Consider the following 17952-nt stretch of genomic DNA (forward strand, 5'->3'; position numbering starts at 1 on the left):
GTGTAAGGTGAAGGTAGAGGTGGCAAAGGCCAAACAAAGAGCATATGAGGACTTGTATGCTAGGTTGGACACTAAAGAGGGAGAGGTGGATTTGTACAGGTTGGCCAGACAAAGAGATAGAGATGGGAAGGATGTGCAGCAGGTTAGGGTGATTAAAGATAAGGATGGAAATGTATTGACAGGTGCCAGGAGTGTGATGGGAAGATGGAAGGTGTACTTTGAAGAGTTGATGAATGAGGAAAGTGAAAGGGAACGAAGAGTAGAAGAGGTGACTGGTGTGGAGCAGGAAGTAGCAAAGATTAGTAGGAATGAAGTGAAGGAGATGTGCAGAGCTGTGGCAACTACAGAGGAATAAAGCTGATGAGTCACACAATGAAGTTGTGGGAAAGAGTAGTGGAAGCTCGGCTAAGGACAGAGGTGAACATTTGTGAGCAGCAATATGGTTTCATGCCTAGAAAGAGTACAACAGATGCAGTATTTGCTTTGAGGATGCTGATGGAGAAGTACAGAGAGGGTCATAGGGAGTTGCATTGTGTCTTCGTAGATTTAGAGAAAGGGTATGACAGGGTGCCGAGAGAGGAGCTGTGGTATTGTATGAGGAAATCTGGAGCGGCAGAGAAGTATGTTAGAGTGGTGCAGGACATGTATGAGAGCAGTAAGACTGTGGTGAGGTGTGCTGTAGGTGTGACAGAGGAGTTCAAGGTGGAGGTGGGTCTGCATCAAGGATCGGCTCTGAGCCCCTTCTTGTTTGCTCTGGTGATGTACAGGCTGACAGATGAGGTTAGACAAGAATCTCCATGGACTATGATGTTTGCGGATGACATTGTGATTTGTAGCGAGAGCAGAGAGCAGGTGGAGGAAAATCTAGAGAGGTGGAGGTCTGCTCTGGAAAACAGAGGAATGAAGCTTAGCTGCAGCAAGACAGAATACATGTGTGTCAATGAGAGGGACCCAGGTGGAACAGTGAGGTTACAGGGAGCAGAGGTGATGAAAGTGCAGGACTTTAAGTACTTAGGGTCAACGGTTCAGAGCAACGGAGAGTGTGGAAAAGAGGTGAAGAGGTAAAGAGTCGAGTGCAGGCAGGTTGGAACGAGTGGACAAAAGTGTCAGGTGTGTTGTGTGATAAAAGAGTATCGGCAAGAATGAAAGGAAAGGTGTTCAAGACAGTGGTGAGACCAGCGATGTTGTTCGGCTTAGAGACAGTGGCACTGAAGAAAAGACAGGAGGCAGAGCTGGAGGTAGCAGAGTTTAAGATGTTGAGGTTCTCTTTGGGAGTGACGAGGATGGACAGGATCAGGAATGAGTACAGAGGGACAGCTCATGTTAGATGTTTTGGAGATAAAGTCAGAGAGGCCAGATTGAGGTGGTTTGGACATGTTCAGAGAAGACATTGTGAATATATCGGTAGAAGGATGCTGAGGTTGGAGCTGCCAGGCAGGAGGTCTAGAGGAAGACCAAAGAGGAGATTTATGGATGTAGTGAGGGAGGACATGAAGTTAGTTGGTGTGACTGAAGAGGATGCAGAGGATAGAGTTAGATGGAGGCACATGATTCGCTGTGGCGACCCCTGAAAGGGAACAGCCGAAAAGAAAAGAATAAGAAGACAAAATGTTGAGCATACTTCACCTCTGTACTGTATTATATGATTGTTATGTAGGTATTCTGATGTGGGGCTGCCAGAGCTCAGAGGCTGTAGGCATCACCGCTATTTTTTTCTCCAAGTTCAGAGAAAGATTTGTATTATCCGGTTGTAATTCATTAAAATTTTTGAAAGTGCTTGAAGATCCAGTTATCAGTACATTAAATGTTGAGCATTAGAAACCATAATATTGTGGGTAATGCTCAGAGTTGTACTAAAATTTAAGGTGGACTAATTTATTCACAACGTGAATCTAACGTCTGCCATTTGAGTAAATGTAAATGTAAACTTTGCTGCAACACATCAGGTTGTTACTGGAGTATTGAAGTGTTTCATACCTCCTCATCCTCGTCCTTATCACAAAATCATCTTCATTCATTATGTTTCCTGTGTGTCAGAGACTCTCGTATCAGCAGGTGTTTCACCTTCAGCAGAGATGGAACATTGTTCACATGGTGTAATGGACAGAGGTAAAATCACATATATATGTATTACAAATACAAACATACATGCAAATATAGGAGTCGGAGAACTGATTCATGCTAGATCTGTTCAATTCTATGAAGCAGCAGAGACTTCACCAGTCGTTTGAATCTAAACTGTCCTTTCTCTCTCGCTGTCCTTTAGTGTCTCTGTGGTGAAGTGTTCAGACGGCTCCATGGTTGCAACCTTTGACCTCCCAAAGGCAACTCTGCTGGAGTTTTCTCCTCTCAACAACATCCTGGTCACCTGGCAGCCGTACACCAGTAAGAGACAATGATCAAACACGAGATGTGAAAAAACAGGACGATAGTAGATGAGAGGACGCTGGGTGTGTTTATGCCCTGGCATTTACCTAGAACATGAGGGTCATGATACCAGGATACTCCCAAACCTGATTATAATCTGACCTGATAACATATTACTGGTTCACATGTAAACACACTGACTGTGATGTTAAAAAACACGAAAAGAGACAAAAAAAATGTTCCTGTGGTCACAGGTACACAGATAAATTATGGCTGTGTGTGTTGCAGAGAGCCAGGACAGTCCTCAGGGGGAACCCAATCTGCAGCTGTGGGACCTGCAGAGCAGTCAGCAGATCAAAGCTTTGTATCAGAAGAAGGTCGAGTCCTGGTCAGTCTCATCACTTTTTGCTTCCACTGTCAGTATGCGGAGTTGTAGAAATGTGTAATGTGCAGTTTTGCTTCGTTTCTTTTGTATTATTAACTACAAACAAGCCACTGTACACATGATGACAAGAAAACCAAAGGTTTTGTTATGGTCATCTCATGTAGTAGGTGTCTGACTGTGTGCAGGTGTCCCAGCTGGTCTGAAGATGAGAAGATCTGTGTGAGGAGTGTCAACAATGAGCTGCATTTCTTTGAGAACAACAACTTCAGTAAGAAACCAGATTGAACCAGACAGCAAACAGCTCCCTGACCTCTGGGTCAGATCTGGATAAGCAGATACTCAGTATTAAAGAACTTAGTTTATGGCCAGAAGGCCAACATCTATAATTTAAATGGTTCTCTAGAACCTTTGTAGCATTTATAGATTGTTTACTCATATCAGATTCTTGAATCCATAGTTAGAATCCACCAAAGAAACAACTGACAACAGCTTCTGTTTCCAGACACCCTCGCTAACAAGCTCCACATGCAGAAAGTGTCAGACTTTGCATTGTCACCTGGGAGTCAGCCCAGCAAGGTGAGGAACCACTAGCTTAAACAGTATGGGGGAAGGGGAATCAAACACTGACCCTGGTTTTACCTGTCCTGTTTGTCCCTATAGGTAGCAGCTTACGTCCCAGGCAGTAAAGGAGCCCCATCTTTTGTTCGCCTCTATCAGTACCCGGTGCTGGGAGGTGTAAGTGCTGCACTTGCCAACAAGAGCTTCTTCAAGGCCGACAGAGTCACAATGCAGTGGAACAAGAAAGGTTAAAGAGTTGAGCTGTTCAGGAGTTTAAAGAACTGTAGTCCAAACCAGAATCTAAATCACACGCTTCCTTAAACCCCCATCTCTCTCTCTCTCTCTCTCTCTCTCTCTCTCTCTCTCTCTCGCTCTCTCGCTCTCTCGCTCTCTCTCCCTCTGTCACTCTCTCTCACAGCCTCAGCCGTTCTAGTGACAGCGAGCACTGAAGTTGATAAGACCGGAGCTTCTTATTATGGCGAACAGACGCTGCATTACCTGGCTGTTAATGGAGAGACTGCTCTGGTTCAGCTGCGTGAGTACAGTCAGGCCTACAACTGGGATTTGTGAGGAGCCAGTGTCAGATTACACTGGGGGGCAGGTGTTACCACTGGAGCCTTTTTTTAAAATTTGGTTAACGTATTTATTGGTAACCTAGATGAAGCATCTGTTTTAAGGCATGCAAAATCTCAGGAATGTGTTACTCATCTAGAAACCAATCGACACTTGTTGTAAACTCTCAAGGACTCTTTCTCTGAGTTGACAAACTCTTCTATGTTGACACAGCGAAGACCGGGCCGATCTACGATGTGGCATGGAGTCCGAACTCTGCCGAGTTCTGTGTGGTTTATGGCTTCATGCCAGCCAAAGCCACCATCTTTAACCTCAAGTGTGACCCAGTGTTTGACTTTGGAACCGGACCACGAAATGCTGCGTACTACAGGTGAAAACACATCTGTCCTGTGTTTCTTGCATCCATCCTTATCCTCAGTGAAGCACTTGAAGTGCACGCAATGCTTCTGGGAGGAAAATGGTTTCCCGTGAGTTTGTTTTGTCAGACAGGACAAACTGACATGTTCAGTTGTTACTACAGCACCATCAGTTCTTCACATAATCACACTCATGTACAAATGGTGATAGGCTATAGATAAAGTGTTCAAACTACAAACTGAAAATACACTTGTACTCTTATCTTTTCAATGCATTTTCTAGTGAAGTACATGTCTGTAAAGAATTATTTACAAAATAATGTGTCTTTAATCATGCTAGGGCTGATAAATTATTGTGATAGCAGGTGGTTTTCAACATAATTAGATTATTTAAGGTCAATGTGGTTGACCCTGCCCATTGTAACTAGTGGATTTCACTACATTTGCACAGTCACAGGTAATCTAAAGGTAAATATTCTTGACCGTTGTCTTAGTAATTAGAATCTTAGACACTCCTAATGGATAATAGCCTGTTGTTTTTCCTGCGTGCAGTCCTCAGGGCCACATCCTGGTCCTGGCTGGCTTCGGGAACTTGCGTGGTCAGATGGAGGTCTGGGATGTGAAGAAATATAAACAGGTGAGAATTAATGACAGCATTGCACAGTGTGAAATTCTCGAGTAGTAACAAACATGCACACACTCAGGAGCAGGAAGGGCCACTAGTACTCCAAAACACGAGAGAATACGCAAATGCAGTATTTGACATATGAATTTTAGTCCAGTTTCTGAATTGGGAGCTCAAAACATTGTTCAGAGTAAAAGCTCTTTCTTGCACTTGCATCTAATAAAATGTAAACTGTTTTCTGATAGGACTTTGCTTGGGTGTTTTCTCCTTGACTTACATTTTTGCTGCCTTGTAACTCACTTGTAAGTCGCTCTGGATAAAAGCATCTGCTAAATGACTAAATATAAATGTTAACTAGACGTTTTTATTCTGGGTTAGAAATTTTCACTACTCATCAAAGCAGCTTCTTCAGTCTGAGGTAAAATAGCTTAGAGACCTAATTATTTCTTCAGACCGAAGAAGCTGCTTGGATGGACCTGACTGTATATGATCATATGTTTATAGACTGGGGTTGCAGTGGGGAAACCAGACCTCTTGGTTCTGTAGTCAGTCTCACCTGTGTGTCCCTTCAGGTGTCCAAACCTCAGGCTCCAGATGCCACGCATTTCTCCTGGTGCCCTGATGGTGAACACGTGGTCACAGCTACCTGTTCTCCTCGACTGCGGGTCGGTAACGGCTACAAGATCTGGCACTACACTGGCTCTGTGCTGCATAAGTGGGACGTGGCAGCAGGTTCAGAGCTGTGGGAGGTTCGCTGGCAGTCATTTCCAGAAGGCAGCTTCCCTGAACGGGCCATCATGTACCAGGCAGCACCCAGTGGGCTGGGAACCACACAGGCCCCAACCACACAGGCCTACCGCCCACCTGCACTGCGACACCTACCTGCTACGCCCAGCACCAAACTGGTGAGTCAACACAGCTGAACTTGTTTTCTACTGAGCTCACCTTCATTCACCTAGACCACATAGTTAGTGCAGCTCATTTGATACAAAAGGATTTATTATTCTGTGGAAATTATTTAAAGATACAGTACGTAACTTTTTAAAAATATTTATTTAGTATAAATATATTTAACATTGTATCTTACTGCGGAGCGGTGCCCTCGAAAGTCTCCTGTGATGCGTCACAGAACAGTTCTGGCAGCAGTGCAGAGATACTCATTGCTAAATGTTTTTTAGAGAGGCTCCACCAGTCAGAGCAGTTCGATGATTTAGTAAGTGCTTATTTAATAATGACTAAAACCTGAAGAGCTGTGTAGAGTGTTTTGGCACGTAGCAGAGGGTAGAGGTTCATAGCAGAACAGGGAGAGGGTGGTCTGGGTGGAGTAGACCAGATTGTGGCTTAAGTTAAGCTTTAAGAGATTTAGTTTAGCATTTTACTTGGGCTGGGAAAGGGGGTAAAAAGATATCAAAAATTGTGGGAATATATTTCTTTGTGCTGAGGTTTAACAATCCAGCAGCTGAACTGCTGCTGAACTGGAATATTACAAATATGTGACACCACGTTATACTCTTACCATCCTGTCAGTCTCACTTTGTGTCTCACCGTCTGTCAGCATGAGGACGAACCTCCTCAGAACATGCGTCCTGGTGTTTCTGGGGAGAGGATTATGTCTAAAACAGCCCTGAAGAATCAGAAGAAGCGGGAAGCAAAGAAAGCTGCTAAACAGGTGAATTGACCCGGTAACTTCAGATTTGTCTTTCTTAGAGCAGATGCAAAATTAAAGGTCAGGTTTGATAACATGTTTGCAGCCATCAACAAGTCTTTAAAAAAAAAAAAAAGACTTTTACATTTAATTTTCCGACATATTCATTGGGACTGGGACAATTCATATCTTGTGTGAAATGTTATCGATTCAGTGCCACCAAGTATCAATCTTTTCTTAAGCATTCAACTGACCCAAAGTAAAACTAAGTTGATTCAGGTTTTTAGACATATAATGGGGCAAAAAAGTATTTAGTCAGCCACCGATTGTGCAACTTCTCGTGCTTAAATTTATTACAGAGGTCTGTAATTTTCGTCATAGGTACACTGCAACTGTGAGAAGGAGAATGTTGGGAAAAAAACCCAGGAAATCCCATTGTAGGATTTTTAAAGAATTTATTTATAAATTCCTGCGTAAAATAAGTATTTGGTCAATAACAAAAGTTCAACTCAGTACTTTGTAATATAACCTTTGTTGACAATGACAGAGGTCAAACGTTTCCTGTAGGTCTTCACCTTTGCACACACTGTAGCTGGTATTTTGGCCCATTCTTCCATGCAGATCTCCTCTAGAGCAGTGTGTGTTTTAGGGCTGTCGCTGGGCATCACAGGCTTTCAACTCCCTCCACATATTTTCTATAGGGTTGAGGTCTGGAGACTGGCTAGCCCACTCCAGGACCTTTAAATGCTTCTTACGGAGCCACTACTTCGTTGCCCAGGTGGTGTGTTTGGGATCATTGTCATGCTGGAAGACCCAGCCACGTCTCATCTTCAGTGCTCTCGCTGATGGAAGGTTTTTGCTCAAAATCTCATGATACATGGCCCCTTTCATTCTTTCCTCAAAACGGATCAGTGCCCTTTGCAGAAAAACAGCCCCAAAGCATGATGTTTCCACCCCCATGCTTCACAGTGGGTATGGAGTTCTTGGGATGCAACTCAGCATTGTTGCTTGGAGCCCCAGATCAAGGGAGATTATCAATGACCTTGTATGTCTTCCATTTTCTAATAAATGCTCCCACAGTTGATTTATTCACACCAATCTGCTTGCCTATTGTAGATTCACTCTTCCCAGCCGTGTGCAGGTCTACAATTTTGCTCCTGGTTTCATTCTGACTGGAGACAGTCAGATGAAATACAGTTGTAACTGGCAGTGAAGAAGTAAAAACAACATGGTGAAACACAAATCAGAGATGCAGCAGCGTCTTGTAAAGTAAAAGTTTGCTGACTCTCCAAGTTTGCACTCACTATGGTTTTTACGCTAACAAGACTTTGTGTTCTGCAGTAAAAAAATCACTAATAGTCCGGACGTAATCACTGCGTCTTGCTATCACTGATCGTCTCATTTATCAAACAGATATACTGTAAATATCTTACTATGTACGTTTATATTATCAGACCACTTAGTGGTTTTTATTTAGTGGTTCTAATGTTTTAAAACACTAATGACACACCAGTAATATTTATTATTTTCTTACAGTATATCCTAAGCACAATGGCTAGTTTTAAATTGTGGGCAAGTTATCCTGATCCTAATATATCACAAGCTGACCCTAAATATTCAGTACTGTGTGGTATAGACGGGTCAGGACAGGTTCTCTGAACTCATCAAAATATACTTGTGTACAGGCGATCTTACTCGAAACTGACGAATCTGACGCTCCATTCAGTTTCTCTGCTCCAGCTACCGTATCACATCTGCACCTTTCAGTAGTTGAGCTAAACTGCCTCTCTTGCCACAAACCCATGCATTGCATTGTTCCCTTGACAACTTCACAACAAAATTAAAAAGTAAACTACAAAAGGAACCATCACAGGCAAAGTATCAAATCTATACGGTGTCACTAATGACATCATCAATACACAGTACACAACACACAATACAGTACAGTTTACAATACACAATACATACTACATAAAACAAAAAATAAAACTTGGAAACCCTTGGCTGGCTTTGATTTGAAGGAAATTTTGTCTCAATCATCCATCAGCTTTTCCTTTTATGCTCATTAAAGAAAAGGTGTTGACAATACATAATTCCGAACCCTAGTATAACGATTTAGAAACAGTAAATTACATTCTACATGTTATGAAAAGTCACAGTGAATCTGCAATTTCTAATTAACAACTAAGACAGTTATAAATATTTTTTGTAAATCAGAATTATGAGAGTAAAAATTTCATTCACTTTCCAAAATACCTTATACTGGAAATCCAAACTTGTTAGATATGAATGTATGTAAAGTTTTGTTCCTCATAATAGTTACCTTCGGTGCCATCCACTAAGAAATTCTCCTCCCAGCTGAGAGTCACATGTCCATTTATAAGAGGCTATTTGTAGATTATTTGTCCTAAGTCCTTTATCTCATGCTGATGAAACTTTTTGGTACTGCAGGAGGCCAAGTCTGAACCTGAGCCCCACTCAGACCTGGTCACTGTCTCCAACAGCCAATCAGAGCTGAGTAGCAACGACCCGGACACAGATAAGAAGATCAAGAATTTAAAGAAGGTAAAAACAGATGCTCCTACTTCTGTAGGAGCTGCTCATTGTCGGGGGAGTCCTTTTTGTTACAGTGTCTCTGATGTGTTTTAGAAACTCAAAGCCATTGAGGGGCTGAAGGACCAGCAGGCATCAGGAAAAGTCCTGGAGAAGAACCAGGTGAGCTCTGACATCATTAGTGGCCACTGTACCTTTTGTTAATAGTAATAAATTCATATAAAAAAACATGATTAACTCCTGAATCTTTGTCAAGTCCAAACTACAATATTATATTATGAAGTCGAAATGGTAATACTTTCGTACATTTACTTCAGATAGATTCTAAAATGTATTTTTGCATGTATGACCATTTTTCTAGTCTGTGATAAAAACACAAATTTGATATATAACAAATGCAGCTATGCAAACATAGAGTAGCTCACATTGGAAAGGTAAATTAAAGAAGTTAAAATCCTGTTTGAAATGTTTTTTTATAATAACAGTGTAACAAGAAACAGTAAAATAAAAATAGTTTCCTCCACATTATTTACAAATTATTAATAAAACCTGAATGATTTCTCCTGGACTGACCTGAACTCTTGTGTCCTGCAGCTGGAGAAAATCCAGAAGGAGGATCAGCTGCTGAAAGAGCTGCAGGCGCTCCAAATCGGACAGTAGGGGGTGCTTCAGGAGCTCCACGACATGCCTACAAATCCCATATTGTATCGCTGTCTCACAGAACACTTGGCATGAATGGGGGTCGGGGTGTGCTGCACTTGAAAACTGAAGCTGCATCTGTTTTTTTTTTTTAACTTTTCTTCACCTGAGGGAACAGGTGGAAACCAGTGAGCAGGGGACAAAGGAATTCTGGGAAATGTGGGAAGAAGTTTGTGTGCGTGCGTGCGCACGCGTGCGTGTCCATTCACCCTGTTGCTGTGCAACATCTGTACAGATGCTGAAGCCTCTGATGGTGTTCCTTTAAGAATAAAAAGCTCGGTTCAGAGGCTCAAACTAATAAAATCCCTTCTCAGTCAGTGTGATTTATACCTCAAGATACTCAGTCCAGATTATGTGGAGGTTCTCTGGCTCCTGGGATTTGGATTAAAAAATGTTGCAGAAAAAGAACAGAAAGTCCATTTTACCCAGATCTACTGGGACACAGCAGAACATGTCAGTGGAAGACTGTTTGAGTCAGGCTGGACTGAAATGTTGGTAAAACATTTGTCAATATGAAAGAAATAATAAAGCATCCCAAAATTCAACTAAATAATTTGAGTTTGGCCAAAGGCTAGAACAGAGTTGTTGAACTCAGTGGACAGTCTAAGCACTGACCGCTCTGTGGGCACCAAAGTTGGCCTCATGTCTGTGTGAGCCCTGATGAAAAGGGAGTGACAAACACTTGCAGTATTTTTCAAAACAAGTTGTACTTCTGCAGCCTGATGCACAAGTCACAGATTTGCCTTAGTGGGTTTTAGATTTGGTACAAGCTCCACTGTCCTTGGCCCTCCAGTCAGATAAAGGAAAAACCTTTAGCAATAATGCACTAATGTACTATTGTACATTTAATGTCAATTCTTCACTCAAATATCCAAAATTAAAACCTTTTTTAAGAAATCAAAAACATGGCTCCATGTAAAAAGAGTCACAAAAAGCAATTTTTTCAGAGTTGTTTCCCATAGGGAAGCTGCTGAAGACTCCATTGGGTTCTGTGCTAAATAAAAATGAACAAGGATGAGAAAAACGTAGAAATCTCTGCGATCGTGTTTGTGCCATAGTAACGTTTTAATGAGATCAGTTATTAAAAATCTGTTCAATTCAACAAGCAGAATTTCAATTTGTGTTAACCACATGTGATGGTTTTCATAAGCAGATGGTCCTCAGCATTTAATGACGATGAAAGCTCCTAAATCAATTTTTTTTCACAGGTCGTTTAGAAAGCCAACAACAGACAACAAAGAGAGAAATTATTGTTCTTAGATTTGTTTATATTTTTGGTTTTAAACATTTAGTGTAATTGTATTTTTAAACATTAAACACTAGACCAGTTTGTTATGTCCATTTTTAAAATGTGCTTTGAACGCAATAGAAACATGTTACACCCACTCTGACTCAGAAAATGTCACGTCCTGTCATTGGTTAACTCCTCTATCAATCAAAGTATTTTGCGCTCCTATTGGTTGCTGATACCGCATGTGTTAGTTTTTCGTTTTGCTCGGTGGTTAAACTGAGTGGGGCGGTGTCTGTCTGCCTATAGTGACTACGAAGCCCCGTCGTCGTTACCTCCTGGTGAGAATTATTAATCTGGTCGCAGGACGCCGCCTGTCAATTTGTTTCTCTGACCGGAAGATGATGAACGAGCTGTTTGTAGTTTCTGCGTCGTAGTGTCGACAAAGCTGGAAAAACTACAGAACGTGCGGTTTTACGGCAGGTCGGGAAGCGGAGCGGCACGGGAAGCACGTGGATTTGCAACAGCGTAAGCTAACATGGACATGAACGCACAGGGGGTCATAACAAATTTTGAATCTATCAGAACGACTTTGTCCTGTAATGTGTCGGTTAAGTTGTCGCTCCACATCTCACCACCTTCTCTTTACAGGGAGACTGTTTAAATCTCAGACTGAATAAGACGGGACGAATTCACTAAGACACTTTATTAAAACCGTTCAGTTTTCATTAGATCAAGTTTTGGAGCAATCAGAATCGATAGAATGTCCAGTACTTGCTTAGCGATCCAGTCTTCGTTCTAGTTTTGGAGTTCCTCGAACTGGTCCTGCTGATGGAGGCGTCTCCATGTAGAGACGAGCGCCAGACTTGCGATGAGGACTCGTCTCCTGCTGTAGGTGTTAGTCTCTGTGACTCAGCCCCTTTGCTGTGGAGGGTTCAGGACTTGAGGATGGTCCGGTCTCGTGGCCTGGTGGGGGCTCTGCTGGGTTCCCTGTCCCGGAGTCCTCGACAGAACGGACGTATGGGGCGACCACTGCTATTACTGCCAGAGGAGGAAAGGCTGTTGAGTGAACACCGCGCAGCCGCTGCTTCACCAGCCGCTAACCAGGTTAGTTGTCAGTGAGTGTTTTGTTAACCAGCTGTTTGATTTGTTGTGAACAGTATAAGGGAGGGTCCATTAGTTTTGTTGCTGGTGTTGACAGGATATAGGAGAGGTGGAGCAATATGAGGAGGAGCAGCAGAGATGTTATGAGGAGCAAAGCATCCTTGCTCTGGAGGACAGGAAGTCAGCGCTGCTCCAAGCAATGACCTCATCAGGTGAGAACGTTATGATGTTGATGTTTCACCTGAGTCTAGCTGTGGTCTGACATAACTAACTACAGTCCTGGTCCTGATCCTCTCAGGTGCAGAGTCTGATGTGGCCCTGCGGGGTCGCCTGGAGGCCCTAGACCAGAGTTTCACTTTTCCTTGGTCGGCATTGGCTGTGCAGCTAAGCACGGCCCGGGCGGGGCTAACTTACTGCCCCGAGGCTAGGGCCTTCTTGCAGGCTGACTGGCCAATCAGAGAGCAGGACAGGCCGCAATGTAATGTCAGGTACCAGGTGTTCAGAGACCTGAGGGGACGGGGCTTCTACCTAACATCAGCAGGGAAGTTTGGAGGAGACTTCCTGATCTACCCAGGTCCGGGTTTCAGATTTGGACATTGTTGTTCTGGAAATTGTCTGTGAGACGTTTCTGACTCTGTGTCTGTCTCCAGGTGATCCTCTGCGTTTCCACGCTCACTTCATCGCCATCTGTCTCTCTGAGGATGAGTCTATCTGTTTGCTGGACATCCTTGCTGTGGCGCGTCTGGGATCAAACGTCAAGAAGACCGTCCTGCTCTGCTCGCCGGGGACAGAAGGAGCTGTGACGTACACATCACTGCAGTGGAGCGGGATGGCTTAAAGTGTAGGACACTGCATGAGACAGTCCGGTCACAGGGTCCTGTTATTCCAGGACCCATGCTGGTCCTCAGGCACCAGGTTTGAATCTGACTGTGGCCACTTTCTTTGCATCCCCAGCTGGTTACACTGGGAATACTGGTTGACTGAGAGTCAGACTGTGTAATCATTATAATGCAGATGGAGAAGAGTTTTCAAGCATTCTCCTAATGACTTTCTGAGACCAGATCCCATTCTGGTTTTAGGCACTGCAGAAGAAGATTACTAGTTAATGTGAAATCTGTAAGTACAAGTACATGCATTAGAGTACTTGTCGTAGAAATCAAGTACAGATACAAGTACTCACGATAGAGAAAATTCAGTGAAATAATCACATGAAAGGTGGATTTCTTATCACAGTTGAAGTAAACAATAAGTCAAACGTGATGATTTGAATGTGTTCCTTTTAGTTTTTCCTGTAATAAACCACAGGCTTAATGTAACTAAGAATCTCTGTGCTGTTTGATTCTGCTGTAGTTTGGAATAAAGTCCTGTTAGCCTGTGCTGCTGATCCAGACATGAACCAAACTTTACTCAGTATTTAATTAAAACTAACCTGTAAATACAGACAAAAACTAAAAACTCTCTTCAGTGTGACAAAGAATCAGGAGAGTGTTTGAGGTTGAAGTTGTCTGATTTAGAGCAAAAATCAGAGTTTCAACCTCACGGAGCACAGATAGAGAAGGTAAGTTGTAACTCTTAGGGACTTAAACAAATTCATGGGTCTGAACAAGGATTAGAAGAAAACATCCTCATATACTCGCTGGTCACTTTATTAGGTCCACCTGTACGATCTTATCCAATCCAACACAGCAGGTAAATACTGAGAAATTCTGACCTTGTAAAAGCAGAATTCAGTACAGAGCTGCTCTATGGGTTTGCATTAGATTTAACAGGTGTATCTGAAGTGACTAGTGACAGCTCTGTCAGATTCAGAAGAACCTCCAGAGTTCTCCACAGATGTTTAGTAGAAAGGGGATGTGCTGTTCCAGTCTACAGTGGCTCCGTCCCACTTGGTCCTAATGGTCATTTCAAGAGAGCCTTTCTCTGGATCCTCATTGGAGTTTCTGGCTAAGGCCTCACAGTGGTGGGACTGTGTATCTGTACAACAACCAGCAAACAAACAGTTTATGAGATATGCGCAGGACCCTGTACAGACCTCATCCATTATGACTGTGGTTCTTACCAACGGTCAGTCTGGCTGTGGTTTTCTGGGAGCTCTGCCCATTGTAGTAGTATAGGTGGAACAGCTGCTCCTTCCTCCAGTCGGACAGCAGCGAACGCTTCATGCTGAACAGAATCGAGTAGGATCTGTTTATACAGCAGAGCCAGATTGGAAACCTGGGGGTCTTCAGCATGCTGCCCACCTGCAGACAAAGTGTGGAAGAGGTTAAAGGCCAACTAGTACCAACATTTGGGTCGTGGCAGCCTATCCTTGTACCACTCATCCAAATACTTTCTTTAACATGAGGAAAGCTGTTTAGGAAGCAGATGGAAACTAACAAAAAAGGCTAGCTGCCAGGGCCCAGGACCTGGAAACCTGCTTCTGGGATTTCTGCAGGAAACCATGTGTATGATCCCTCTGTGTGTATCAGATCCGCCAGAAAGCGAATGTCCAGTCGGGGGCCGAGCCCAGCTACTGGTTCTCTGCCTGCATGTGTGATCACAGTGTCACAGGTAAAAGTAATGTGTCTACCTGTGGCAGTGTGTCCCTCTCCATCTGCTCTTGGCTCCAGTGCAGATACCCCACATCACTTCGAGACAGGACGCCCTGCAGGGGGTGCTCCCCAGTTCGACCATCCTTCTCCGAGAACAGGGTCCCATTAAAGACGTGAGGACTGGCTCTGCCTGTTAGCAGGAGGTTCAGCAAAGCCTGCAAAGGCAAAATCAGGAATTGTGTAAACCATGGACCACAAATTCACAAGCACCTGCTCCTCAGAACCAGCAATGTACCAATGGTTTTATCCCAGAGGTAAACTCCTTCCGTCTAACTTGTGCTCCCTTTTAGACTTCTGGGGAAAAATGGTTTTAGAGTAGATTCACCTGGAGACTGTGCTGCTGTTGAGCAGGACTAGGTTATGTTTCCTGCTTTTGTCTGATCAATGTCCACTTGTGCGGTTTCCCTCCATTTTTCCCTATGGTTAATGTATAACCAGCTCCTCTCTATTAAACCGAGGCAGGGTTTACTGCAGGAAAACTAGATCAGACTGATTTTGGTTTTAGACAGGTTTTCCTAATAAAGTGAAATCTCAGTTCACAGTGTAACACTACACAAACACCTGATGACTTCTTACCACAGAAGGACAACCAAAGAAAGTCAGATAAGCTTCTTACCTGATGACAGACAAAGTTGCCCAAACTGAGGTGCAGCAGGTGGGAGGTGGTGGAGTCCAGGTCCTCCTTCACCCTGCGAGGGACAGAATGACACCTGTGTCTCTATATGTTTTGGTTGGTAGTTTCTGTACTTTGACAGTTTCAGATTAGTAGAGCTCCACTGCTTTACAGCAACACAGCATCAGTTTGGGTCATATCAAATTACAGGGTCAGCAGTTTGAGTTCCTAGTTCCTCCTGGTTAAGATGTTATTGACCTGTGTACAGTTTTTCTATCTTATCAATAAACTAAATTGTTGTTGTTGGACATAATTTGTTAAAGCCTCATAGGCAGCACCTAACACTGCAGAATATAATTTACCCTGCAGAGGTCGCTACCATCCCCTTTCAGCCTTTTACTGAGTAAAAACCTTGCAGACAGAGATCAGACTACTATCAAGTCTGGGAGTTGTAACATGTATGTGTGATATGTATATATGCTCAGTGACAATAAAGGTTGTTGTTCTTTTACCTGTCAATTGTTCGGGAGCAGATGAGGCTGTACAGGAACAGGATGACTCCATGACTGCCCTCATCTGTAAACTACAAGAAAACAAATCTTCATCACAGACTTTAATAAATCTTTAATTGTGTAGTCTCAAATGAAGTCCTTAGACACAAGTTGAGATGTTAATGAATAAAACTGTATAAGTTTAATATAAATCGATTGTTTCTCATTAGTCTGGGTCCAGGAACAGAGGGATTTGGTCTTTGGTCGTTCGGCATTTCTGTGATCTTTCAGTGTCTCTAATATGTTCCATACATTACGAGGAGTTATTACACAGGGGGGCCTGGTGGATCAGTGGTAGCGCATTTGGTTGGGATCCAGAAGGCTGCGGGTTTGAATCCCACCACCAGCCAATGGCCACCTTGGTGCCGGTCCTGAGCCCAGACAAAATAGGAAGGTTTTGGCAGGAAGGGCACCCAGTGTTAAAACTTATGCATAATATTCTGCTGTGGCGAACCTTGAAGGCACGAGCCAGAGACCGTTGAGCTTTGACCAGGAGTTATTACACAACCTGTAACTGCCCAACTGTGACAAAAATGTGAACTGATGCATTTAAAAATTAATAAGAATGTGAAAACAGAAATAGAAACACTGTTTGATGATATATGTGATCAAGAACCTCCCTCACACACTGTACATGCTCAAGGATGAACTTCGTGACATCTTCTTTCTTGGTAAATGTGAACAGCTGGAGCTTAAAGACACAAAGCGCGACAGAGCTCATGTGCTGAAGACAGCTGTGAGACAATTTCAGTCCTGTGTCCTCCTGTCCAGTACCTTCTCTGTGAAGTCGTCCAGTTTGTAGTCCAGCTGAGGAGTGATACAGTAGTCTTCGGCTACTAGGGTAATGGTGGCACTGACCTCTTGTCCGGCCGACCACAGGCTGTCGGACAATGCTGCTGCTAATGCCTTCTCCTGATCCCACTGTCCCACCTGGCTGAAACTGTAAAGGTGGACAAAACACCAGAAAACAGCTTATTACTGCAGTCCAAGGTGACTCCCACCAAAAGGTGACGAGACAAAGGAGGACAAAACACAAATGAGACTGTTTAGTTAGATCATCTAAAGTTATGAAGCCACAGTTTAGCACCCAGTCCTAAGACACCCTGTGTTCACAACCCTGCACTTTCTGCACTGACATGAGGTTAGGGTTTAATGGGCAAAGTGGTAAAGCTCCATAGATGTTGGTGAAACATGACTAGAAAAGACCTCAAATGACCATGGCATCAACACATTGTAAACCTTTTATTTAGCAAAAGTTGTCCCTCAGCACTAGAACTACTAACCAACAAATGATGTCAACTACCAATGATACACAGGGTCTGTAAGTGTGGTCCAACTGAGAGCAAATTGATGAATCGGATTGGGCCAAAGTCTGCTTCCATGTTGACCTGGGAAAATCTAAAAATCAGATGGTGGTCAACCTTCTATTCCCTGAAAGACAGGTGGACAGCTGTAGTAACAACAGCAGAGTAAACCTAGGTGTGCTGTTTGCAGTTACTAGATTTTTGATGACACCTCAGCTCTGAGCTTGTGTCTTATGGTCCAAACTATCATATTTCAGGTATCTTTCCATCGTTTGACCTTCTGTTATTCTCAAGGGGAAGTATTGTCTTCTCTGAGCATGTCAGACAGTTAAACGTTCTCACCTTTGCAGAATCTCTGTGTCGGAGCTGCTCTTATCCAGGAACAACAGGTTTTTAATGACACGAGCCTGGACGACCATCTGAATAGGCCCAGCCCCACCCTGAAACACACCTGACCAGGTCAGATTTACTATGAAACAGTCAACAGACAGGTAACCTGTAGAATTGGTCTGACAGTTCTCACCCTGTTAGTCTTTACAGCATAGGACAGCTCAGAGTCCGGCTCTCTGAACTGAAACACAGATTTCCTCCACTCGTAGCTAAAGACATAAAATGTTGCACCAAACAAAATTCTCCTCAGACTCTAATAAATAAAAACCAGCAGAAACATGGTCAGACAGGTTGACGACTGGGCTACAGACAATGTCACCTCTGGGCGTATTTTTTTTCTGCCTCTCTTATTATGTTGAATTTCTTTCTGTTTTTTGTTTTTTTTGCAACATTTAACAATGCTCTTTAAC

General features: G+C 43.2%; 3 protein-coding genes across 6 annotated transcripts in view; 2 read left to right on the forward strand and 1 right to left on the reverse strand.

Annotated features, from left to right (window-relative positions):
• eif2a (eukaryotic translation initiation factor 2A) overlaps positions 1-10078 on the forward strand; it is a 12933-nt gene extending 2855 nt beyond the window's left edge. For both annotated transcript variants that reach the window (XM_067506226.1, XM_067506228.1), the window contains exons 3-16: positions 2038-2109; positions 2267-2385; positions 2656-2755; positions 2938-3020; positions 3255-3328; positions 3413-3557; positions 3729-3845; positions 4097-4253; positions 4792-4876; positions 5437-5769; positions 6420-6533; positions 8961-9074; positions 9159-9224; positions 9657-10078. In XM_067506226.1, coding sequence (XP_067362327.1) covers positions 2038-2109; positions 2267-2385; positions 2656-2755; positions 2938-3020; positions 3255-3328; positions 3413-3557; positions 3729-3845; positions 4097-4253; positions 4792-4876; positions 5437-5769; positions 6420-6533; positions 8961-9074; positions 9159-9224; positions 9657-9722 — 1645 coding nt within the window. In that variant the 3' untranslated portion in view covers positions 9723-10078. The remainder of the gene's footprint in view (positions 1-2037; positions 2110-2266; positions 2386-2655; positions 2756-2937; positions 3021-3254; positions 3329-3412; positions 3558-3728; positions 3846-4096; positions 4254-4791; positions 4877-5436; positions 5770-6419; positions 6534-8960; positions 9075-9158; positions 9225-9656) is intronic.
• A 1742-nt stretch (positions 10079-11820) lies between these two features.
• tsen34 (TSEN34 tRNA splicing endonuclease subunit) lies at positions 11821-13409 on the forward strand. Its single transcript, XM_067506260.1, has 4 exons — positions 11821-12096; positions 12191-12305; positions 12392-12667; positions 12744-13409. The coding sequence occupies exons 1-4, from the start codon at positions 11821-11823 to the stop codon at positions 12929-12931; spliced, it is 855 nt and encodes a 284-aa protein (XP_067362361.1). The 3' UTR covers positions 12932-13409.
• A 314-nt stretch (positions 13410-13723) lies between these two features.
• mindy4b (MINDY family member 4B) lies at positions 13724-17899 on the reverse strand. 3 transcript variants are annotated; one of them, XM_067506251.1, is made up of 9 exons: positions 17676-17899; positions 17495-17592; positions 16623-16788; positions 16474-16539; positions 15810-15880; positions 15301-15373; positions 14663-14839; positions 14153-14333; positions 13724-14067 (listed from the first exon to the last, which is right to left on the reverse strand). In XM_067506251.1, exons 2-9 carry the CDS (start codon positions 17569-17571, stop codon positions 13931-13933), a joined length of 948 nt encoding a protein of 315 aa, XP_067362352.1. In that variant the 5' UTR covers positions 17572-17592; positions 17676-17899; the 3' UTR covers positions 13724-13930. The 3 variants fall into 3 exon arrangements, with proteins under 3 accessions (XP_067362352.1, XP_067362354.1, XP_067362353.1); XM_067506253.1 differs by lacking the exon at positions 16474-16539 and having other exon boundaries at positions 16707-16788; positions 17676-17898; XM_067506252.1 differs by lacking the exon at positions 16474-16539 and having other exon boundaries at positions 17676-17897.
• Positions 17900-17952: the final 53 nt, after the last annotated feature.

This window comes from Channa argus, chromosome 6 (assembly GCF_033026475.1).
Source record: "Channa argus isolate prfri chromosome 6, Channa argus male v1.0, whole genome shotgun sequence".
Lineage (NCBI taxonomy): Eukaryota > Metazoa > Chordata > Actinopteri > Anabantiformes > Channidae > Channa > Channa argus.